This window comes from Salvia splendens, chromosome 4 (genome assembly GCF_004379255.2).
Source record: "Salvia splendens isolate huo1 chromosome 4, SspV2, whole genome shotgun sequence".
NCBI classification, from domain to species: domain Eukaryota; kingdom Viridiplantae; phylum Streptophyta; class Magnoliopsida; order Lamiales; family Lamiaceae; genus Salvia; species Salvia splendens.
Window position 1 is genome coordinate 844,411 of NC_056035.1, and position 15,923 is coordinate 860,333.

Consider the following 15,923-nt stretch of genomic DNA (forward strand, 5'->3'; position numbering starts at 1 on the left):
ATTTTTCTCATAGAGTTCTAATAAATTGAGAAAACATAAACATGAAATAATAGTAATAACTCTTCAATCCAAAACAAGAAAAAAAAATAAAAAAATGCAATTCCCCAAATTAAGAATCAACTCATGATAGTTAAAGTGTTGTGTATCACATCTAAAGTAGTTCGACTAAGAGGATTCAAAAGTGGTTTTCAATTACTGAAGACTAAATCTTACTGAAAATACCTAAGATTCAATTGATCTGAGATTACTCAAGATTATATTTTTAATGTTACAAGGAAAAGACTCATAAACACAAAATTATAGGTTCTATCCACACAATCGAACCTATGAGTGAATTAAAAAGAGCAAGAAAAATATATCTACCTCTGTACTGGCATGTTTCCATCAGACTAATGGTGTTTGAACAATCCCACTCATGATCCACAAATAGAACATGAAGTTCTTGCATAACTGAGAGATATGAAGTCATTTCAAATTAGGGTTTTTGCACTTGATTTGATGCAACAAAGTCTGCAAAGAGGCACAGAAAATGTGTTAATAAGTTGATATTGAAATAAAAAGTGAAAAATAAGAAACTTATGCTAGGAAATAAGATAAACACAAACCAGAAAGACCTCAAAAGAATTGAGGTCGATTTTATTTTTTGTACAAATTGAAAGTTTGGGTACAAGGCCTAGTATTTATAGTGTATTGTGGATTTCAAATAACTGATTAAATTTGTTTAATTAATTTTAGGTTTTTTAGTATAGTTATTACTTGATTACTTCTTTTTTTTAATTTGTAAAAGTTCCATTTCTTCTCACAAGGCACTTGAACAATATGTATATTAAATATGTAAATTAATTATCATATTTAATAATAAAGTAATAGTTTTGATTTTTGTTATGCTATTTATTACACCGGCCATGAAGAAGTCAAACCCATGTATGTTAAAAAACTCAAATTTTCTTATCTTTTCACGCGTCTGCTTTTAATAAAACGTTGTTTTTTAGGGGTAAATGCTATATAATTACACTTACCTTTATATAATAGGAGTAGTAACTTTTATTTTATATATTTACCCTTTAATGCAACAATTTGCCTTACCTATTGCACGATATAAGACAATTAGTCGCATTTTTTTTCAACTTTCCTTGTAAAACATGAGACCTTCAAACTAAATTAATTACTGTAATTTCTGTTACTAATTACCAAATTTTAATTAAAAAAGGTCCAAGTCAAGGACCGGTGCTTTGAGCTACATGAAAAAATGATAATTTTCTTACAAAATTTTAACTCTCAAGATGGATTTTAAAGTTGATGTGCAAAATCAGAATTTGACAAACGTTTGAAAATTTAAAGACAAATACCCTGAGAAAGGCCCATATAATTTTTTGTAGTGAGATTGCAATGTCCAATTTTCCCTATACTATCATGGAATTGTTGTTTATAATATAGAAGACAAACAGACTAAATCAGACTTAAAGTTCCCAATAATCAGTTGATAACCTCAAAAAATAATTCTTATACTCATGCAACCACTATATAAAAGGTTCTAAATTCCTAAAATTGAGAAATGAGAAAGAAATACCTATGCATGTTTAATTTCTTCCAAATGCAGAGATATCATATATAACCTATGTTTGTTAATTAATTTCTTCCAAATGTAGAGATATCATATATAACTCTTGAAGTTCTTTTACTAATTAATCAATTGATCTTTGAATTCTTGACACGATTCTATATAAGTGTCTTTAGTTATTTATAGTCTACAAAATAGTGATAAATAATTATATACATTTTATTCATTTTAAAATAATACCCCGCCTATCCCAAGTTATATGAAACTTTTATTTTAGAAAAAAATTAATTGATTTTTCAAGATTTAATTAATACTCCGTTTAACTAAGTCTAATCATAACTAATTATATAATTATTATTTATTCTAATTGTGAAGACGAGCTAGCCCACTATGCACACACGAGTTCCAAGGTTTTTCTCTGATAAAATAGGAGAAATAAAAAGACTTAATTCGTATTAAAAGATGAAATGTATCATTTACATTCCGATGTTCCAATTAAGAATATGTATATCACTTAATTGTAGACGAATATGGGACTATAATTTATCTCTTCAAATTGCTAAAGAATAAGTTAGAACTATATTATGATGCTGAAAATCTTAAAATTTGGTTATCAATATTTTATAAAAGGGGTAACTGAAAAAAATATTTACATTTTTGTAATATGAAAAGGTACGTTATTGTAATGTCGCACAAGGTGGTATTTGTAGTGCCTTTTGGATTTCAAATAACTTATTAAAATTGTTTAATTAATTGTCTGTTTTATTTTTTACTCGTTTTCACACGGCTGCTTTTAATAAATTATTGTGTTTTTTAAATGCTACATGATTATACTTACCATTGCAGTATATATATGATGCTGAAAATCTTAAGGTTTGATTATCATTTTTTTATAAAGAAGTAACTGGAAAAATATATTGAAGACTATATTGTTGTAATATCGCACTGTAATATTAGTAAATGTTAGGTTGATACAATTATTGTAATATTGCACTGTAACATCAGTAAATATAGGTTGAAATCATTATTGATTATCTTTGTGCGTAGTCATAATACCACCATTTAGCTTTTCTGTTTTTTAGGACACTTTATCTTTTGCTTTTTTAGGACGCTTTTATTTATGTAGTCTCATTTTAGTTGGGACACTAACAATAAGAACACTTTATGAAGCGTGGTATGATTAGACACACAAATTAACGTCCTTGATAGCATTAAAAAGTGTTGTTATCCGAATTTTTTGCTGTAGTGTATAGTTGCATAACTTTATTTTTAGAAGATATACTTAATTCACTAACTTTTTCGTATTTGTAATTTCTTAATTCCTTCCTTTTCCTTTTTATTGAGAAATAACCTCCTCAAACAGACAATAAATGTATAAGCAAAAGAATTAAAATCTCTATGTGGGTCGACTTCTTAAATAATACTAGTACAATTATGGATACATAATTGAAGAATGCTCAAATTATAGTTTTGCTTTTCATATTTGACAACTATTAATTTATTTTTATTTTACAGCAAATTAATATTTCAGAATTGACATAACTTACATTACCGAACGTCAACCAAAATCATGTCATGTTTTATGAAATGCAATAATATCATTTCATACTAAATTAAATATTTTCATTGTTGAAGAATAGTTTATATTATGCCATGTCAACACCAAAATTGTAATTAGTTGCAAAAATCAGATTACACAAATGGTTTAATAATTTTGCAGTCGGATTTCAAAGCTTCAAAGCTGATGTACAAATCTTGAATTTGACAAAAGTTTATTTATTTACAGGAAAATATCCTAGAGAAAAGTCCGAGTAGTTATTTTCTACTCGTTTTCACACGGCTGCTTTGTTTTCTTATTCCCCTCCCCTAGTCGCTATTTACCGAGCAATGCTATCATTAGCAAGGAGCGTTTGTGGCAAGTAGGACCCACATTATTATTAGTATTTAATGGTGGGCCCTAGTGGTATAAGTTTTAAATAAATTGATGTGTATTGATAATGAATTTGGAAGAACTTCCCATAAAGGAAAATGAGATATTTTTATGGGATAGACGAAAAAGTAAAGTGTCCTTATTTTTATGGGACGAAGGGAGTATATTTTAACACAAGTACCGCATCTCTATTTTTGTGTCCTTAAAAAATCACACGGACCATTGTCATTGCTGCCATCATCGCTGCACCTAAAAAACTCCCTTATGACAATTATACGTCTTATTTGAGTCGAATCATCTTCTCAAATAAGTAGAATTGAACATTAAATAAGATAATTAATTAATTATTATTCGAATTTACAAAGACACACGTTGTGGCTAGTCATAATGTAATTGCATGACTTCATTTATATAGAGAAATAAAGAATGTATAAGCAATAAAATTATTATCTTTATGTGGATCGACTTCTTCAAGTTTAAACAATACAATTATGGATACATAATTGAAGAATGCTCAATTACTTATTGAGTTACTAGCTCTGATACACACATCAAAGAGTAGTGAAAAGAACAACATCATCAAATGGTGATTTGTGGGTTGAAGAGTGCTCTAAATTATCAAAGATGTCTTCATATTGAAGATTATCATATGTGGGTTGGTTAGCCATCCCTATTTCATTAGCCACAGCCTGCATTTCAAATCTCGATCCGTGATCGTGGACCCGGTCATTTGAATTGGCCTCCATAATTTTGGGCATGGACCCGAACCAACTTGGCTTGTGGCTTGACCCCTCACCATCGGATGGCTTGGCCAGCATTATTCGGGGCATGACCCCGAACCGCTTCCCCTTGCGACTGGACCTCTTACCATCAGTTGACTTGGGATCTGTTTGGGTTGACTCCGGGTCTTCGCCGCCAGCTTGGCGAATTTTCTAAAAATAATTTTCAATATTAGGGTTTACAACCATCAATTTTTAACAAAAAATGAAAAAAAAGGTTTAACTTGTTCGAGTGTATTTATCTAATAGTATAAGAGAGAATATTAATTTCAAAAAGCAAGCAAAACAAGTAGGCTATAAAAAATGAAATGTCTAAATATTTTAGATATAACTTATTGCAAGTTTAAACTGTTGAAAACAAACCTGAAGATAACTCCCCACTTACTTTTTTTCTAGGTCAGGCACATTCATCTTCTCCACTATCGCCTTTGGAAAGATATCTAAATTGAAGCAATTATTAAATAAATGTTAGCTAGTTTCAATAGTATGCATTATTCATGATTAAAAATATTATATTTATAGTGTTAGGAAAAAAGTCTTACTTCCATCCCCTAGTTCATAACAAACCTCCTCAAATTTCTCGCGTAGCTCTTTAGTCCAGTGGATACACATCTTTCTCTTCACATTTCCTTGGCTCATCATACTATTATCGAAGTTGTGTTCGTTATCAACGCATTTTTCGTTATAGAAATCGTTTCTTTTACGCTTCCCTTTATCCATATTGAACAAGTTGTTAGGGTTTTCCACGTCCCCAAACCCGACGCCACATGGAGGCGTAATGTAGTTGGCTGCTAACAGCCTTTCGCACTCTCTTGCCACACGCATGGTCTCCCTCGCCGCGTGCTGCCATAGATATCTTAGCATATCGAGGTTCGTTGGCCTCTTGATGTAGAGAAACGCCCCCTTCTCAATCGCCCACGCGCCCATGCTCGTGATGTCGTCATCGTTCGACATCACTAGATGTGTACAAGATGAAATATGAGTGAAAATAAATATTGAAATAAAAAGGGTCCAAAATTAGAGAAAATTAATTAGCTTACAAATTGTTGGTATTTCCATGCTTACTGCTAGCTGAAGAAGCTTGAATACATCAGGAGAGGTGATATTTGCTATGATGAAATCGATTTTTGTGTTTCCATTTGATATCATTGAGATAGCAGCGCCAGCATGTAGGACAGGGGTAACTAAAATACCCCCATAAAAGGATAAATTAAATAAAAAAGAAGAAGATAAATTTAACTTATCGAAAATATTTAGAAATTATAAAACAAAATGTAATGTATAGGGTTCAAATGCATAATTATAGATAGAGTTAAGCTTATGAAATATACATATAGAGATTTTCGTAGGCGAAATACAAGATTATTTATAGAAACTATAAATTAAAATAAGCATTATATATCTAAAATTTATGACATGTTATTGGATCTACTTTCATTTTTTCATATGTATATAGGCGTGTGATCCAAAAACAACTCAATTTAAAATTTCATTCATTGTTACTGATATTTTCTTAGGATATGGATGATCATCGCCAATGCACTATTTTTCATTATATGGCAACCTATAAATCAATATTTTGCAAGATTTAAAAAATGCAAAGAGGATGATTTTGATTCTGATAGAACTAGAGAAACGTTGTACGTGGAGAACCAAAAACCAAGTTCATCGAGCAAAGGTCTCATGTTCAAATGCACCATGATGAGCCTTAAATTTATTTTCACTTAACTATAAAAAAGAGAGCATACATACGAATATATTGATAGAACTTAGATAAATAATTAAAAATTTATAAATATATCTGTGAAGAACGAACCTACGGTTGTGATGATCGAAATGCAAATTAATGAAATGACAACATGCAAGGAAGAACACAAGCGAATTACGTGGTTCGGCGTAAGCCTACATCCACGGGCAGAATCTGGTGTGTTTCTTTATTGATCACTCGAGAAATTACAAACATAAGAGCACTCAAAACTCTCAAGAATTTACAAGATGGAAAACCCTCAACTCGCCCGAAAACTTCTTGCTTCGAGAGCTAAAAACGCACAGCTGAAAGATAACACTTCCTCTCTTGAATTCTCTCTCTATCACTTTTGATTTCTGTTGTTGTTGGTTCTGGAATGAATCGCAACTCCCTTAAGAAGTATCGATCAAGAAAACCGCCGAACAGCTTCCTTTGCCGAACAGCTTCCTTTGCCGAACAGCTTCCTTTTGCCGAACAGCTTCCTTTTGCCGAACAGCTTCCTTTGCCGAAAAACGGTTATAACCGTTTCCAACGGCTAGTTCCTGTTTTGGTTCCCAACGGCTATTTCCTGACTTGATTCTTCCACCAGCTCAATCCGATCTTGATGAGCTCAAACACTAACAAATCCTCCACCTTTGAGCAATCTAAGATCCATCACTACCAGTTCCACCTTCCTTCCCATACTTACAAATTTCGGACCACCCCAACCAAATCCAAGCAATGTCGGAACTTGGATCTTGGTAGGGCTTTAGTAAGTGCATCAGCCGCATTGTGCTCGGTGCTGACCTTCTCAATCTTCACCGCACCCTTCTCAACCTTATCTCGAATGAAATGCAGCCTCACGTCTATATGTTTGCTGCGTTCATGATATGTCTGATGTTTCGAGAGACAAATCGCGCTATTGCTGTCGCACTTGATCACAACATTCTCTTGCTTCACCCCAAAATCACCAACTATACCCCTAAGCCAGAAACTTTCCTTTACTGCCTCAGCAAGAGCTATATACTCTGCCTCCGTCGTCGATAGAGCCACCACGGATTGGAGATTAGACTTCCAGCTCACCGCGGAGCCGAACAAGGTAAATATGTACCCAGATTGTGAGCGCCTATTATCAAGGTTAGCTGCATAATCTGAATCGCAAAACCCAATAATGCTATCCTTATCTCCTTCATTCTCTGATTTGAACATTATTCCCAGATCACTACTTCCTTTGAGATACTTGAGAATCCCTTTCAAAGCCAACCAGTGCTCTCTTCCCGGACAGGACATGTATCTGCTCACCACGCTTACCGCATGAGAAATATCAGGCCTTGTGCATATCATCATATACATCACACTCCCAACTATGTTGGAATAAGGTATCTGGCTCATCTCTCTTTCTTCTTGCTGATTTCTGGGACATTGTGATTTGGAGAGCTTAGTCTGTTGTGATAGTGGAACTGAGGTTGCTCTACTCTTGTCAATCTGATATTTGTGCAGTACTTTCTGAATGTAGCCTTCTTGGGACAACCACAACACCCTCTTATCTGCATTTCTGAATATATCCATTCCCAAAATCTTGCTAGCACTCCCCAGATCCTTGATTTCAAATCCCTTTTTCAATAAGGCTTTCACCCTATCTAGCTCCTGTCTATCTGGTCCAGCAAGCAAGATGTCGTCTACATATAATAGCAAATACACAGCAGGTCCCTCAGACTTTGATTTGAAGTAGACACAACTATCATATCTGGAATTTATAAATCCCATACTCTGCATATGTTCATCAAACTTGATATGCCATTGTCTACTTGCTTGCTTCAAACCGTATAGACTTTTCTTTAGTAGACAAACCTTATCTTCACTCCCATGTATCACAAATCCCTCTGGCTGATTCATGTATATAGTTTCCTCAAGCTCTCCATGAAGAAAGGCTGTCTTCACATCAAGTTGGTCCAAAAACCAACTTCTTTGAGCAACTATAGCTAGCAAAATTCTGATTGAGGCATGCTTTACCACTGGAGAAAATACTTCATTATAGTCTATTCCCTCCTCTTGTGTGAACCCCCGAGCTACAAGCCTAGCCTTGAACCTAATCTTGTTCCCAACCTCCAACTTTTTCTTGTATATCCACTTACAACTCACTGGTTTTTGTGTGGAAGGTCTCTTCACAAGCACCCATGTCTTGTTCTTGATCAGGGACTGTATTTCATCTATCATAGCCTCCATCCACTGCTTGCTCTCCTTAGAACTCATAGCTTCCTTGAAGCTTGAAGGCTCTGCATACTCTATGTTTTCTGCAACACATAGTGCATATAGCAAGTATTCTTCTTCACTGTATCTTGTAGATGGTTTAGGGATTCTTCTGACCCTATCTCTGGCTAGAACATAGTCACCCAAATCCTGCTGCTCTTCTTCAGGGTTCAAGACATCAGCATCTGCTTCTTCTTGTTCACTATGATTTCCCATCTGCTGTTCAGGCTCAGCAATTCTATCTGCTCCAGAAACCTCCACCTGAACTGATTCCTCAGCCTCCTCAGGTTCTGGAACACCCATCTCCACCATCCTCTCAGGCTCTGGTTCTTTCTCAGAATGAGATGGCCTCTGGCTCTCTTGAGCCTTTTCCAGAAATGGCATCCTACTTTCTTCAAATTGCACATCTCTAGAGATAATAACTTTCTGATTTCCTGGCTCTATGCACCACAGTCTGTAGCCCTTCACTCCCTTTTGGTATCCAATCATCACACATCTCAAGGCCCTTGGCTCCAACTTACTTTGCCTGATGTGTGCATAAGCCATACAACCAAAAATCTTCATATTCGAATAATCCATGGCCTTTCCATACCATCTCTGATCAGGAGTGTCAAAAGCTATAGCTGAAGAAGGACTTCTATTGATGAGAACTGCTGCCATACTCACAGCCTCACCCCAGAATCTCTTAGCCATTCCAGAGCCAAAGAGCATACATCTAACTCGCTCTAGGATGGTTCTATTCATGCGCTCAGCAACTCCATTCTGTTGGGGATTAGATGGAGATGTCCTATGCCTCTTCATACCTTTCTGCTTGCAGAAAGAATCAAACTCCCCACTCAGAAATTCCAGCCCATTATCAGTTCTTAAACACTTCAAAGAACACCCTTTCTCCACCTCCACTTCCCTACACCACTCCTTGAATTTCATGAATGTCTCTGACTTTTCCTTCAAGATAAACACCCATAATTTTCTAGAAAAATCATCAATAATGGATAGAAAGTATCTACCTCCACCCAATGAAGCTGGTGTAGCTGGGCCCCACAAGTCACTGTGGGCATAGTCTAGTGGTGACTTTGAGCTGTGAATTCCTCTTCCATAGGGCAGTTTCTTACTCTTTCCGAGCACACATTGCTCACACAAACCCAACTGCTCATTGGGATTTTCCAGCTTAATCAGCTTCTTCTTGGCCAATTCTTTAATTCCAGTTTCTCCCAAGTGTCCGAGTCTGAGATGCCACATTCTTAAGTCTAATACCTGCACCAGATTCACAGATCCAGTAACCACACTTGCCTTTAGATAGTATAGGCTTCTCTTTCTCTCAGCCATCATAACAACATCACCATTCTTGACGATGTTCATAATCCCATCAGATAATATGCAATTATATCCTGCTGCATCCAACACTCCAATAGAGATCAAATTCCTCTTAATCTCTGGAATAAACCTCACACCAGTGAGTAACCTGATGGAGCCATCATGAAGTCTAAGCCTGATGGACCCAACTCCTCTGATTCTGCATATCTGGTCATTTCCTAACAAAACTGATCCAGCTGCATTCTTGATTTCCTCAAAATGACTTCTAGTTGGACACATGTGGAAGCTACATCCAGAATCCATGATCCATGGAAGTTCTTCCATGTCCTCAGTCACACACAGAGCCTCCGGGACCACCAACTCTTCTGCAATATCAGCATTGTTCTTGCCATTCTCTTCCTCGGCCTGCTTCTTCTTCCAAACCCAACAATTCTTCTTTATGTGGCCTGGTTTCTTGCAGTGATGGCATGATCTGGTCTCTTTCCAGTCAGCTGTCTTGTTTTTCCATGGCTTCTTCTGTGACTTTCTTTTCACATTCTTCTTGTGATCAGCAACACTCAGACTCTCAGACACCATTTCAGTGGACTTTGGATTAGATTTCTGGATTTCCTTGAGCTTTAGAGCAGAGTACACCTCTTCATATCCAATCTTGGACTCTCTACCAAGAAGTATAGCATCCTTGAAATGCTCATAACTTGGTGGCAAGGAATTCAACAACATCAGAGCCTTGTCCTCATCTTTAATCTCTTCATCAATGTTCTCAAGATCATCGATGCATTTCCCAAATTCTTCGAGCTGTTCCAACACACCTTTTCCATCAGCAATCTTGAAAGTGAGAAGTTTCTGCTTCAGGTGCAGCCGATTTGCCAAGGATTTGGCCATGTATAATGACTCCAACTTGGACCAAACTCCAGCCGCTGTCTCCTCCTTTGAAACTTCTCTGAGGACTCTGTCATTGAGGTTGAGTATCAAGGTACTATATGCCTTGTACTCTCTGTCTTGAGCCTTTGCCTTCTCCTTTTCATCAGGCTCGGGCTTCTCCTCCTCATTACTGCCTCCACCATTTAGGGTTTCCCATAAACCCTGTTGCATCAAGATTGCTTTCATCTTCAGCCTCCATAGGCCAAAATCATTTCGGCCTGTGAACTTTTCAACATCAAACCTTGCTGCAGCCATTATTCAAACAGGTTGAGCGCCTTCTTGAGAAAAAAAAAAACAAAGAAAGAACTCCCAAAACTTTATGCCTTCTCGATCAATTCAGTGGACGAACTTCCCACAGACGGCGCCACGTTGTGAAGAACGAACCTACGGTTGTGATGATCGAAATGCAAATTAATGAAATGACAACATGCAAGGAAGAACACAAGCGAATTACGTGGTTCGGCGTAAGCCTACATCCACGGGCAGAATCTGGTGTGTTTCTTTATTGATCACTCGAGAAATTACAAACATAAGAGCACTCAAAACTCTCAAGAATTTACAAGATGGAAAACCCTCAACTCGCCCGAAAACTTCTTGCTTCGAGAGCTAAAAACGCACAGCTGAAAGATAACACTTCCTCTCTTGAATTCTCTCTCTATCACTTTTGATTTCTGTTGTTGTTGGTTCTGGAATGAATCGCAACTCCCTTAAGAAGTATCGATCAAGAAAACCGCCGAACAGCTTCCTTTGCCGAACAGCTTCCTTTGCCGAACAGCTTCCTTTTGCCGAACAGCTTCCTTTTGCCGAACAGCTTCCTTTGCCGAAAAACGGTTATAACCGTTTCCAACGGCTAGTTCCTGTTTTGGTTCCCAACGGCTATTTCCTGACTTGATTCTTCCACCAGCTCAATCCGATCTTGATGAGCTCAAACACTAACAATATCTACCTCTATACTGGCATGCTTCCATCAGGCTTGCGGTTTGTAAACAATTAAAATCATGGTCCACAAATACAACATGAAGTTGATTCGTAAATACCGAAAGATACGAAGTAATTTCGAATTAGGGTTTTTGCACTTAATTTATGCAACTGAGTTCTATTTCTTTTTTTTTGTACAAATACAAAGTATGGATACAAGGTGGTATTTATAGTGTGTTGTGATTTCAAATAACTTGTTAAATTTGTTTAATTAATTGTCTGTTTTTTTTATTATAGCTATTTTATACTCGTTTTCATACGGCTGCTTTTAACAAATTTTTTTTGAGGTAAATGCTACATGATTATACTTACCATTAACTTTTAATTTATATAGTTACCCTTCAATGCAACAACTTTTGCTTACTTATTTCACGCTATTAGTCGCAATTCTTTTTTCAACTTTCCTGGTAACGGGATAATTTGCATAAACTTTCATCAAATTATAGATTTGCTTAACATATTTGGCAAAACTATTAATTTATTTTTAATTTACAACAAATTAATATTTCATCATTGACATAGCTTACATTATTGAACGTTAACTAAAATCATGTCATGTTTTATGAAATGAACTAAATTAAATAATTTCATTGTTGAAGAATAGTTTATATTAAGCCATGTCAACGCCAAAATTGTAATTAGTTGCAAAAATCAGATTACATAAATAGTTTAATAATTTGCAGTCGGATTTCAAAGCTTCAAAGCTGATGTACAAATCTTGAATTTGACAAAAGTTTATTTATTTACACGAAAATATCATAGAAAAAAGTCCGAGTAGTTATTTTCTACTCGTTTTCACACGGCTGCTTTGTTTTTTTTAAATGCTACATGATTATACTCACCATTATAGTATATATATGATGCTGAAAATCTTAAGGATTGATATCATTTTTTTTATAAAAATGTAACTGGAAAAATATATTGAAGACTATATTGTTGTAATATCGCACTGTAATATCAGTAAATATTAGGTTGATATAATTATTGTAATATTTCAACATAATATCACTACTTATCTTTTGCTTTTTTTAGGACGCTTTTATTTGTGTCGTTTCATTTTAGTTGGGACATTAACAATAAAGACATTTTATTTAGCGTTGATGGTATAATTAGACACACAAATTAACGTCCTTAATAGCATTAAAAAATGTTGTTATCGGAATTTTTTTTGTAGTATATAGTTGTATAACTTTATTTTTATAAGATATATTCACTAACTTTCTCCTATTTGTAATTTCTTAATTCCTCCCTTTTCTTTTTATTGAGAAATAACCTCCTCAGACATACAATAAATAATATAAATATATATAATTCAAATTTCTATGTGGGTCGACTTCTTAAATAATTCAATTATGGAAGAATGCTCAATTACTTAATGAGTTACTTGCTCTAATTTACACATCAAATAGAAGTGAAAACTCATATCAATTGATGATGAATGCATCTGGCTAGCGCAATAATTCTGGATGAGGGTGGAATGCTTCATTTCTCATACTATTATATGTAGAGGATTTTTGTTGGTAGGGGCTTTACTATATATTAGCACTGTCAATGAAAAATAGTCTTATTTGTGAAAGGAACAAGTTTAAATGCGTATTGGTAACGTCACATAAATAAAGAGAAATAATAGGTAAAGTACAAAAGAAAAAGCGAAAAATTGGTGAAAAAGTTTCCATAAATACAAGTGACAGTGGACATACCAAAATAGAAAATAAGGCAATTTTTCGTAAAAAGATAGAGAATTTTTTTGTCATTAATTGAAAAGAAAAAAAAGAAAAATTAATTTAATGAAAACGAATTTTAAGTTTGCGTGGATTATTTGCAGAAAAAAAGGAAAAAAAATACGGTGATGAAGAAAATTTAGAATATGTTGAATTTATTAATTGGAAACTAAGTTATTAAATTAAAATTTAGTTAACACTCTTAAATAAAAGTAAATTTTAAAATTTTATTTCTATGTAATTTAATTTAATAGAAAAAAAAACACGCTGACATTTATTAAAAAAGAATATCAGAGGGGCACATTTTACTAGAAAATCTTAAATATAATAATAATTACTACTCCCTCCGTTCCTTATTAATAGAGACATTTCTTTTCGGCACGAAGTTTAATAATAGTGTGTTAAATGGATGATGGAAAAAGCAAGAGAGAATAAAGTAAGAGAGATTAATAGAGAATAAAGTAAAAATGGAGATTATATTTTGCCAAAAACAGAAATGACTCAATTAACTTGAAACTTTCTTAAATAGAAAAATGACTCTATTAACATGGAAGGGAAGAGAGTATAATTTATTAACTTTGTTTTGGTCGAGTCATCTTCTTCTTCCACCCATTTCAATAGCCATTGTTATATTTCCATCCTCTGGGAGGTTTTTAAAATCTTGATTGTTCAGCCCCATTTCCATACAACTTCAGCCCCATTTTCATACAACTTCTGATGGTTTAGTCTCAAATAATAATACTTTGGTAAGGGCTAAGAGATAAGTTTTAGAATTTCTAAAAGTTTTAGTAATAGAAAAATTAAAAAGAAAAATTTGGGTAAGGGCTTAAGCCCTCCCCTCCTTGAACGTGTGTCCTCCCCTTATTATATGTGGGCTGGTTAGCCATCCTTGTTTCAGTAACCTTGGACTCCATTTCACTTCTCGGTCCATGATCATAGTCTCGGTCTTCTGATATTTCCTTCTTCAATCGGGGCATGGACCCGAACCGCCTCAGCTTGTGGCTTGACCCTTCGCCACCGGACGACTTGGGATTGGCCCTTGGGGTTGACTTTCGCTCTTCGGGCGATCGCCAGTTCTCATTACGACATTTCTAAAACATAATTTTCAAAATATTAAGATTTTCTCAATATATTGTCCCATTTAAGTAACCCTCAATATTATTAAGACCTCATATGTTAAAAACACATAGTAGTAGTAGTAGTTTTTATCTAAAAAGTATGAGAGAAAAAATTAATTTTAAAAAGTTAGACAAAACAAGTAGGCTTAATGTAATTTTTGTTAGGCATTGAATTTAAATATAATAACTTATTGTATGATATAATTAAGTTAGCTGAGAAACAAACCTGAAGATGACTTGCCACTTGCATTCTTGTTAGTCCAGGCACATTCATCTTCTCCAATATCTCCTTTGGAAAGATACCTATTATATCAAATTGAAGAAATTATGATAGATAAATGTTAGCTAGTTTCAATGTACAATATTCATGTTACAAACTGTTATGTCTATGACTAAATTAATGTAGGGAAACAAATCTTACTTCCATCCCCTAATTGGTTTATAGCATCTATAAATTTCTTGTGTAGCTCTTTAGTCCACTGGGTACACATCTTTCTCATGACCTTTCCTTGGCTCATCCTACTATTATCGCAGTTGTATTCGTTTTCAACATATTTTTCGTTATAGTAATCGTTCATTTTACGCTTCCCATTTTCCATCGCGAACGAGTTGTTATTAGGGTTTTCCACATCCCCAAACCCGGCGCCACATGGAGGCGTATTGTAGCTGGCCGACATCAGCCTTTCGCACTCTCTCACCACACGCATATGCATGGTCTCCCTCGCTACGTGCTGCCATAGGTATCTTAGCATCTCGGGGTTCGTTGGCCTCTTGATGTAGAGAAACGCACCGTTCTCAATCGCACTCACGGCAATGCTCGGGTCGTCATCGACCGACGACATCACTAGATGTGTACAAGATTAAATATCAAATACTTACATGCATACTTAGTGAAAAATAAATATTGAAATAATTAAAAAGGGTGTCCAAAAATTAGAGAAAATTAATAATCTTACAAATTGTTGGTATTCCCATGCTTACTGCTAGTTCAAGAATCTTGAATGCGTCAGATGTGGTGATATTTGCTATGATCAAATCGATTTTCGTCTTTCCAGTTGACAACATTAAGATAGCAGCGCCAGCTAAATCGACATGACTAACTAATATAGGAGTACCAAAAAAAGAATGGATTAAATCAAAAAGAAGAAGTTAAATTTAAGTTATTGAAAATATTTAGAACTTATATAAGAAATGCAATGTTTAGGGGTATCAAATACTTTAGACATAGATAAGCCTATCAAATAGATTATATATTTAAAAAAAATTAGGACATGTTATTGGGAATTTCTTTCATTTTTTTCCTGATTATATCAAATTAAAGGTAATTTTATAAGGCTTCTCTTGTGATAACTAATAAAAATAAAAAGTTGTTTGCATTAGTGTGCTAACTAATTTACATTAATAACTAATAACTTTCAATTCTGTGTATTAAAATGATCAACACAGAGATATAATTATATCAATACAACATGTAAATTTAAATATCAACACAAAGACATAAGTTTATCAACACAAAAAGATTGATAAATTTATATCTTTGTGTTGATATTTTTAACATGCGAAATTGATATTTAGTTATTAGTTATTACTGTAAAAGGTTAGTATTTGATCACACACCTCACAAT

The 15,923-nt window shown here is 34.5% G+C and overlaps 1 protein-coding gene across 1 annotated transcript; it reads right to left on the reverse strand.

Annotated features, from left to right (window-relative positions):
* Positions 1–13,849: 13,849 nt before the first annotated feature.
* LOC121799626 (two-component response regulator ARR14-like) lies at positions 13,850–15,140 on the reverse strand. The gene is made up of 4 exons (XM_042199043.1): positions 14,720–15,140; positions 14,525–14,601; positions 14,083–14,271; positions 13,850–13,933 (listed from the first exon to the last, which is right to left on the reverse strand). The coding sequence occupies exons 1-4, from the start codon at positions 15,138–15,140 to the stop codon at positions 13,850–13,852; spliced, it is 771 nt and encodes a 256-aa protein (XP_042054977.1).
* Positions 15,141–15,923: the final 783 nt, after the last annotated feature.

Coding starts and splice junctions, on each gene's coding strand:
- LOC121799626 (XM_042199043.1), bottom strand. CDS start 15,140: ATGTCGTCGGTCGATGACGACCCGAGCATTGCCGTGAGTGCGATTGAG. Junction 14,272..14,524: donor AAGTGGCAAGTCATCTTCAG/GTTTGTTTCTCA, acceptor ATTATGTTTTAG/AAATGTCGTAATGAGAACTG. Junction 13,934..14,082: donor GAAGTGAAATGGAGTCCAAG/GTTACTGAAACA, acceptor CTTATCTCTTAG/CCCTTACCAAAGTATTATTA.